The 9886-nt window shown below is 47.3% G+C and overlaps 1 protein-coding gene across 1 annotated transcript; it reads left to right on the top strand.

Moving 5' to 3' along the window:
- The first annotated feature begins 1084 nt into the window (after positions 1-1084).
- On the top strand, positions 1085-8540 carry kcnd1 (potassium voltage-gated channel, Shal-related subfamily, member 1). Its single transcript, XM_046057382.1, has 3 exons — positions 1085-1967; positions 5922-6167; positions 7728-8540. Exons 1-3 carry the CDS (start codon positions 1812-1814, stop codon positions 8442-8444), a joined length of 1119 nt encoding a protein of 372 aa, XP_045913338.1. The 5' UTR covers positions 1085-1811; the 3' UTR covers positions 8445-8540.
- Positions 8541-9886: the final 1346 nt, after the last annotated feature.

The following is a 9886-nucleotide window of genomic DNA, read 5'->3' as shown; positions in this document are numbered from 1 at the left end:
ACAGGAAGTGAGAGCCTGACACAGGAAGTGAGACAAGAAGTGAGAGCCTGACACAGGAAGTGAGGCAAGAAGTGAGAGCCTGACACAGGAAGTGAGACAGGTTGCTGGTTTGAGTTTCAGGGTTGATGTCCAATTTAGAGCTGAACAGGATGTCTGAGGCTCTTCTTCATGTCCTCCCTCTCTCACCTTTTTATCCCAGTTTCCTGCCTTACTTCCTGTTTACCTTCTGTCTCTCTCTCATTCCCTCCCTCCTCTTCTTTCCTCTCTTTCTTTCTTCCTCCCATTTTTTCTCACTGCTCCTTCACAGTTTTCCTCTCCTTTACCCATCCTTACTTGTTTCCTTTCTCTACCACGGCTCCTCTCTCCTCCTCCTTCCTTTTTCCAAATTTTCTTTTAACAGGTCTGTTTCTCTTTTCTCCTCCTGCTCTCTTCTTCATCTCCCCCACTACATTCTGTTTTCCATCCATCCTTCCTCTCTCCTTCTCTCCTCTCCTTACATCTTTCTTTTCTTTCTCCTTCTTTCTGCTTTGCTCCTCTTTTCCTGTTGTCTCCTTTTCTCCTCTCCTCTCTGTATCCTTCCTTCTTCTCTCCTTCTATTAACCTTTTATCTACCAGGCCTTCTCTCTCCTCCTCCTTTCCTCTGACAGCTTAGTTTCTCCTCCTCCTCTCCTCCTGCTTTGCGTCTCACTCTCTGTCTCTGTCTGTTTGTGTGTCTCCTGACAGGACGGCCTTACATGGACATGGAGTTCGGCCTGCCTGACGCCTCCTCCTCGCTCTCCAGCACAGAGTGGTTGTTTCTCCACCACTGATGCCCCACCGGCTTCTACGAGAGAGAGAAAGAGAGAGAGAGTGGAAACACAGAGACAGATAAAAGAAAATTAGAGAGGCCAAAACAGCGAGCAGGAACAGACGGAGAAGGAGAAAAAGAGAATTGGGAGGCTGCACATCCTTAATCTCCACAGCGGGGAAACACTTAGAGGGAGGGAGGCCACACGGGCGATTCTGTCTATCTTGCAACTTCAGGAACCATCATCACAATTTAATAAGAATTTGAAAGGCTGCGGCGCTGCAACAAATCAGCCTTCAGAGGGGGAGAGGGAGGGCGAGAGAGCTGCATACAGACAGAGAGAGAGAGAGAGAGAGAGAGAGAATGCAGCGAGGCCAGACGCTTTAACGCCTTCCTACCTGGATTTATTTCTTTCTGCTTTTTGTTTTAAGTCCCAGCAGCAATAAAACTGCGACGGCAATATCAGAGAATAACTTTATTATTATTTTACACATATTACTGCTGAGATTCCAACAAATGATGGTTTTCTATCAGGAGAGTCTGTGTTTTGAAGCGGAACATCTTGTTATTTAGAAGAACAGCACTGACATCCGCCCGTAGGCAGGAGCTGTCTCACCTGCAGCCAGAAAGACAACCATATAAGGTTTAAAATGGTCAGTTTACCCTGAGCAGCGTCTTGCAGGTCAGGAGAGCGACAGGAAGCTTATCCTGCCCAGCAGAAGGACGTCAGGAAAAAAATAGAAGACGGGTCACAGAGACGTCAGATAGATGGTCTTTCCCTCTCCTTTACAGCATTTCTTTCATGGCCTGACACCTAGCTGCCCTCTGACCCCTCCCTCCACCCCTCCTCCCCCCTCAACATGTCCGACCGCCTCCTCTCTCACTGCCTCGACAGCTCGAGGACATCAGGTCAGGAAAAGAAGTGAGCAAGGATTTAGTGAAGGCGCTTACGTCTGACGTGTGAACTCCGTCCTCCTCCGAGGATAGAAGTTGACTCTCTGCAGGTGGGACGTGCTGATGCAAGATGGCGGCAGGTGTGGCGACGTGGCTGCCATTTGCACGGGCCGCGGCAGTGGGATGGCTGCCGTTAGCCAAGAAGACGATGCCCAAACCTCCTGTGGACAACTCGTCCAGATCGGATGAGATCCTGTATGTCAACGTCAGCGGGGTCAGGTTTCAGGTGGGTGTCTACTGAGCATGCTCCAAAATATAGCAGCAGAGTGAGGGAAGCTGCGAGGCCGTCGGTTACAGGCGTTTTACCTTCCGTCCAAGCCCAGTCCCAGAAGCAATGTTCACGATTCAGAGTTTTGATTTCTGCCTTCACCGACTTCCAAGGTGCCTGAAGAAGTGATAAAGATCTGAGCTCAAACTGTGTGCGTCGGCTTGTGGCCTTCGTCCCCGTCACCAGTAAAGTTCTTCTAAACAGGTATCACTGGAATCCACACCTCCCAGTTTGTCCAGAGCCAAACAGGACGTAGCTAGACTTTCATGTAGAGAGGTGGAGAGTCAACGGGTGGTGGATGGACGTGTAGCAGGGCTGACGTCCCGTCACAGGCCTGGAATCTCTTTAACAACGTTGTAATTAAATACACAACCCAGTTTTTTCAGTTTTATCCAATATCAATCTTCCTCTCGGGCCTGGACAGGAAGAGGGTCCTTTCCCCTTCCCGTTTTATGTTACGTGACTGTTTGGCCAATGTTTTACTGACTGCTCTGATTTATACCACCATCGACTGCTGACTCCTCCCTCCTCTTCCCCCCGGCAGGTCAGTCAGTAAAGTTCCGTACAGACAGTTAAACTAAGTCAACGCTGATGAACAGCAGCCTTCTGGGTAAAAGCCCTATGTTTGTTTGAACTGTCCATCCACCCCGACCCCGTCACGATGTGGACTTTGTCACTCTTTGTACTACGTCACATTTTTTCTCTCGATGACGTTGGCGTGTAAAATGACCCGTGTTATTCCTACAACCTCTGGTGGGACCAGGCCCGGTGGAGGTCTGCACTCTTCTTTTGTAGTTTTGTCCATAAGCAGTTTGTTCACTCACACTGCAAAACTGAGTGCTCAAAAACAAGAAAAACAGCAATAAAATGGGGGAAATCTTACTTAAAATAAGCAAAATTAAAAAACAGAACAAGAACATTTCACTTGCTACTTAAGGACAAAAACTTGAACCAAGTGAAATTCTCTAACATAAAAGCCGCCTGGTAAGAAGAAATATCTTGTCAAACAAAAACAAGTATATTTTGCCTTCAATTAAGATAATGAATCTACTTAGATTTTAGTTTTTGCAGTGACAGCAGGATCTTTTAGTTCCTCCTTGAGTTTTAAGATGTGCGTAGATTTCCTGACCATGTGTCCGAACAAACCCTATAGTGGCCTGAGCACTGACTGGACATCACTGTGAACCACATCAGCATGACGGACTGTCAGCTGTGGCTTAAGATGTGGTCACTGCAGCTGCTCCACCCCACTGATGCACTTTAGACACAGAAGCCTTCCAGAAGGTTGGAGGCCCTTCTCCTTATTTTGAGAAATGATATTCTTTTAAAGTTACAGTAACCCCCCCCCCACTGTCCCTCTTTGACCATCCAGACCAGATCTGTTAACAGCATTCAGTTCTCATCATTCTGTACAGCGGCAGGTGTCTTCCTAAGCTGGGTGCATTTCTGGCAGAATAATATTTAATGCAGAGAGCGTCTGAGCAATAACTTCTGATATTTCATCATGTATAAAAAGACATTTCATCATTTTAAGGTCAAGCTCTTTGTCTTCTCTTTAATCTCATTGACTGTGATGTCAGTTGTCACATCCTACATTAAGGACACGAGGCTTTGTAAAGGGTCATTGGTGTTGGCCGTATATGGTGTTTAGGGGCGTGTCTTTGTGTAGGCTCATACAGCTGATCCACACTGAGGCTTATCCACATGTTGTTCTCATGTACACATGGAGGACTTGTTCCACACGGGCTTTGATGAGCACCAGGGGCCGTATTACAGAGTTCCGGTCTTAAGTTCAGACAGGAAGAGTCTAAGACAGGATTTGGTATTGACAGGTTTGGTATTACAGACGCAAATCCCAACTAACTTTAGGAATCCTGTCTTATGTCAGGTTAGGAAATCCTAAATACTCAAACCAACATCGGTTATCAACTTTTATGTCTGTTACCTAGCAACCACGGAGCTAAACGGCTTTTAATCTTGTTTTTTGGTAGTTTTTTTTAATGAAACATAAACTGAAAATGGAGCAGAAGCAACAACTATCACTGAACTTCAAGTCAGAGGACTCAGAGGTGTCGGTGACCTCATTGAGAAACCCAAATATAGAGAGCGGGCTAAAGCAGCGGACACAGTCTCCGCCGTATATCCGCAGAGCGCTGACGCTGTCAGAAAGAAAATCAGTCCATTTACAGTGAGACGAAGAGAAAGGCAGCTGTATCCAGAGACCAGAGGGAACCGCTGGTGGCTCCTCCTGTGCTCCCTCACTGACCCCTGCAGGAACCCGTACTCTGCTCGGCAAACTTAATAATGGCGGTAAAAAAAAGGCTACGGGCTGACGTCACCATGTTTTCATGTATTTCTTGAATTTAACCATCTCCTCCTATCAAAGACTCGCAGTAGGTTGTTCCATCAGGCATCACATCACGTGACATAATGAGACATTATCCAGCGTCACATCGCCGACAGCCTTCCTACTAACGAGGGTTCTGTCATCAAACATCGGTAAATCAGTTAATAAGTTCTGCCTGTTGACATTTTGTCAAGAGCAGTCGTGGATTTAACGAGTTAGGAAACTGTAGCTGGTGGAAAAGTAAAGTTAGGACAGCTCAACAGTTCTCCTGAAGTCAGGACGCTTCTGTAAAACACTGTTCTTATCTAAAGTTAGGAAAGGAACCTGACTGAGGAACTGTTCATCTGTAACGGCCTTTTTCCTAAATCAGTTCCTAACCCTTGTTACCATGGTTACCAAGCAGTCAGGACAGGGTCTGCAGGTTAGGAAGTTTCTGTAATACGGCCCCAGGTTTATTCCTCCAATGTAGTGTATGGAGCGGTTCTAAGAACTACATTACCCATAAGCCTCAGCAGCTATTCCAGCCAGAGCCATGAACTCAGGGGTTCTACTGTACTATACTGAGGGAGCCTTGTTGCTGCAAAATATTTCCACAATCCAAAGTGGACCTCTAATTTCTGCTGCCGTTAGACACCTGGCAACAAAACCTGGTGTTCTCTGATTGGATGTTTCTTACAGCAATGCTCTCTGGGACTCGTAGTTGACTCCTAAAGTTCTTCTTGAAGTGCTAACTAACCGACCATGTCTGAGGGAAATGAGTTTCTCCCAGAACTACTCTCTATAATTGTGCTCCATCTCTGTTCCTACTTCCAAGGCAGGAAGTGGTAAAACTGGACGTCTACTCAGCACATGCTGCAGAAATAATAAACCAAAATGCTCTGCAACAAAAACAGATGTTATTGGCTTTCAAAGTGCTGCAGTGGCAGATCAAGAAGAAAGTTCTTGTCAAGTCTTGGACTTTGTCCTAATTTTTAAAATATACTCTGAGACAAACATACAGTAATGCTTGCTTTTAAAAAGTGACGCCAAATAAGAGCTTTCACCATCAGTTAGTGGCGGTTCAGTGCTCCCATCCGACTTCTGAGGAACACCTTCAGATGGACCTGCTGTGTTTGTGTGGAGAGCTGAGTCTCCATATGGTGCATTTCAACACCCTGCTGCTGACGGTTCAGGTTCAGATACTCGTTGCTCTTAGGTTTGACAGTCTGGCTATTTCGTCTAGGGAAATCAATGTCAGCGTTAAGCTAGGCTAATTAGCTTCTACTTTCAGAATGGAATACAAACTTAACTGCAGGATGTTCCACCCAAAATTTAGAAATCTGAGAGGTTCATGTGGACCAGAAAACCCATTCAAACTCAGCTGTCTTCAGAACTTCAGGCGTGTTCATGTGCGCTCAGCAGAACTGCAGCATTTCTGGTTGCCCAGAGGCAGAGTTTCATTTTGTTTAGTAGTAAACCACACAGGTGGACTTCCATGACCCCCCTTATCCATGGGAGATTTGTTCAGCACCCACATGAGGAGCAGTTTTAGGGTCTCAGAGAATGATTCTGTTTTCTTTCTGCAGACATGGAAGAACACTTTGGATCGTTATCCAGAGACGCTGCTGGGCTCCTCAGAGAAGGAGTTCTTCTTCAACGAGGACACACAAGAGTACTTCTTCGACCGAGACCCTGAAATGTTCCGGCACATTCTTAACTTCTACCGCACCGGGAAGCTGCACTACCCGCGGCACGAGTGCGTCCAGGCCTTCGACGAGGAGCTGGCTTTCTACGGCATCGTGCCAGAGATCATCGGAGACTGCTGCATGGAGGTAAACTGAGCTTCTGAATCACGACTCTGATAACTCTGATACATTAAGTAGATATCCGTCCTCGTGTACTTGTATATCAAACTTAGTCATTTCATGTGATCGGAGAAACGCTGTCACATGTGGAACTGCTGAAATATTAGTTGTTGGATTTAGGGGCGTTCTCCTCTCTCCTCTCTTTAACAGCCGTGTTCTGTAGTCGTTCCTTTAGGTTAACAAACACAAGCTAGACTAAAACACTAGAGCTGCCCCGACTAAAGCTGTTTCCAGTCCACAAGCTGTTGTAAGTTTGATACCTGGTTCTGTTGCTTGCTCTTTCCCTTACTCCTGAAAACCTCTTCCTCCCTGTGGTCCAACGCTCCTGTGCTGGTGATGGAAACAAACGCCACTCTCCCCTGGTACTCGAGCTCCCAGTCCGGATAGAGTCAGCTAACATGGCAGAGCCCACAGTTAGCAGCAGTGCCATGTTTAATAATTCATCCATGCAGTAATGTTTAATAATATAAAATCGTTTTCTTTCTGCGAATAACGGACCAATGGAAACTTGGCGGACTAAGAAAAGACAACAGCAGCTTCCAGCTTTTGTTTCAGCACTGCAGCCTCACAGATGTTAACGTTTCCAGTGCCTGCAGCATCCCTTAATGTGGATGCTGAGACTTTTGATGGGATTTATTCTGCTGTCAGAGAATCATCATCTAAATGACTGAAGGGTAAAAACATGGATGGTTGTGGGGGGTGGGGTTACTGACCACAGGATCAGACTCAAGCTCAGTGATGAGCCCTCTGAAACACCAGCGTGGGATTTTGGCACCCTTCGTACCCTGACGTCATTCCTTTAACAAGCTCCTGTCACCGTCTGCACAATAAATCACCCTCAGAGCTCTTTCTGTTGTGATGGTTGCCTCGTTTTCAGAGGCTTTTATATCTTTTTATCCTTGTTTTGATAACGAACGGGTCATTGTCCTTTATTTGCTCAGATTTGGCAGATTCTGCTTCACAAATGTTGATTCAACTGTGAGAGATTCTAATTTCTGGAGTTCTTTTTTTACTCGCTCAACACTTCCCCCACGATTTCCCATGGGAAGCCGTGCACATGGTTTTTATTTTTATTCCTCCAGAGATTTCACAGATTCTGTTCCACCGCCTCCTTTTATCATCTGGCAAATGTTTAAAGAAGGAATTTAACTTCCTGTTTTAAGCTAAACTTTAAGAATCAGAGTTGATTTAACATTGTCAACCCAGCAGTGGTCGAGGCTTAGCAGATATTTTGTTTGTTGACACTTCTGTGGTGGTTTTCACCAAGTGAGAGAAATTATCTGGACATCATATTTACCCCATCAGGCTATTTCCAACCCAGCTGCTCACAGAAGTTAGTGATTCTGAACCACCAGATATCCTTGATCCGTCCGACAGAAAGAAAACAGGAAAGCAGTAAGCTAGCGTGTTAAATTCATTAGCATTCCACCTAAATACAAGACTCTGGCCTCTGAACCAACATGTTGAAAAGGAGAAACTGGACTGGTTCGGCTAACATTCCTCTCCCTGCCCTCCTTCTTTGTACAGGAATACCGAGACAGGAAAAAGGAGAACCAGGAGCGTCTGGCAGAGGACACGGAGGCCAATGAGGCGATGGACGCCCCCCTCCCTCCACACAGCACCTCCAGGGAGCGGCTGTGGCGAGCCTTCGAGAACCCGCACACCTCCACCATGGCGCTGGTCTTCTACTACGTCACGGGCTTCTTCATCGCCGTGTCCGTCATCGCCAACGTGGTGGAGACAGTCCCCTGCCGGCCCCCCAAAGGCAGCGTTAAAGACCTTCCCTGCGGGGAGAAGTACCAGCTGGCCTTCTTCTGCATGGACACGGCCTGCGTGCTCATCTTCACCTTCGAGTACCTGATGCGTCTGTTCGCCGCGCCCAGCCGCTGCAAGTTCATGCGCTCCGTGATGTCGGTGATCGACGTGGTGGCCATCATGCCCTACTACATCGGCCTGGTGATGCCGGAGAATGAGGACGTGAGCGGTGCCTTCGTCACCCTTCGGGTTTTCCGTGTCTTCCGGATCTTCAAGTTCTCGCGTCACTCGCAGGGTTTGAGGATTTTGGGCTACACGCTGAAGAGCTGCGCCTCTGAGCTCGGCTTCCTGCTCTTCTCCCTCACCATGGCCATCATCATCTTCGCCACCGTCATGTTCTATGCCGAGAAGGGCACCAAGGGCTCCACCTTCACCTCCATCCCCGCCTCTTTCTGGTACACCATCGTCACCATGACCACGCTCGGGTGAGTTAACCTCAGCCGTATGTTGATTCTGACATTAACCAGATTTTATTTTGCCGCCGGTGGCTGCACTGCTATTAAAACAGTCGTCATAGCAACGTGAGTGTGCGTCTCCCTCAGGTTTTCCACTGGGTGTCGGACACGTGGACGTGTCCTCGTTAACCTGCTGGGTGTCGTGGTTACTGGTAACGGAGGTTTTACAGTATGTTTCCACGGTGAAGCGAGGCCGAGTTGGCCTCCCACTCGCTGCTGCTCGGGTACGCTGGTGTGTGTTCACCCTGCTGCCGCCCACACACACTCTCTGCTGAGTGTGATCCATTATCTGCTGTTCAAAGAACCTTTGGAAACATGAAATGGAGAGTGAGTCAGGAATCTGCCATAAGCTCCGATGAACAGACCATACCGCTTCCTAACACGCACTGTGAACTCCTAGCGCTCTGAGAGGGAAGGTGTGAGTTCAGGTGTGAATGACTGGAGTGTTACTGGATCTGAGGGGTTGCTGATCTTGATGGTTTCTGACCTTCTAGGCTGCCGTAGCTCCGAGGTGTGTTTCTCCTGTCGCTCCACACCTGTCTTGGGATGTGACTAAGTACATTTACTGCACCTAAGTACACATCTGAGGTACTTGTATTTCAGTATATCATGCCACTTTCTACTGTGAGTGCACCACGGCTCAGGAGGACTTACATAATTCTTAATTAATCAACTTCATAAACAAATGAACTGGTTGCTGTTTTAAAGGAAGATTCTCTAGATTGTTTCTTGCACTCTGCATGGTTATAAGTCAATAATCAGTAGAGTTAATGTTGAGAGAAAGATGCAGCTTTAGACCTCTCCGATGTGAGAGTGGAGGCTTTTATTCTGAAAGCCCCCCCCCCCCAGTCTTCGGGTCCATTAGTTATCAGCAGGGAGAGGCCAACCTCTAAATGGATTCTCCATGCAGCAAAACACAACCCAGGCTTTTACCCCCCCCCTGCTTTCAGTATTTCCTGTTTCCTTCCAGGGACTCTCCCTCTGTCCTCACCCCTCTTCCCCTCCGTCTCTTCTCTTGTTGATCAGAAACAGAAACAGGGTCGGTTCTCAAACTGTTCCAATCAGATACTGATTCCACGGATGGATCGGTCCTGATCTCAGATCCACAGGGCGCAGATCTTCTATGCACAGGAGCAGATGAATAAGAAGCATCTTAACTTTCAGGCCTCCTTCACGGTGTTTCCTGAGTTTGGCTGTAGAAAACTCTGGCACACAGACAAACCCTGTGAAGAGCTCCATGTTCAGAAATGTTGCTGCTGTTCAAACCACGGGAAGATCCAGAGCTGCTCTGATAAGGAAAAATCCCACAGATACAAACGCAGCATCAAAGCCTGAATCGCACGCCGTCTTCCCCAACACACAGCAGCCGCTTATTTGTTGGGTTCAGTTCTACAACCTGTGATGCTTTACTGATTA

The sequence above is a fragment of the Micropterus dolomieu genome, linkage group LG08, assembly GCF_021292245.1.
Source record: "Micropterus dolomieu isolate WLL.071019.BEF.003 ecotype Adirondacks linkage group LG08, ASM2129224v1, whole genome shotgun sequence".
NCBI classification, from domain to species: Eukaryota; Metazoa; Chordata; class Actinopteri; order Centrarchiformes; family Centrarchidae; genus Micropterus; species Micropterus dolomieu.
The sequence above is the reverse complement of the archived record's forward strand: the minus strand, read 5'-3'. Positions and strand labels throughout refer to the sequence as shown.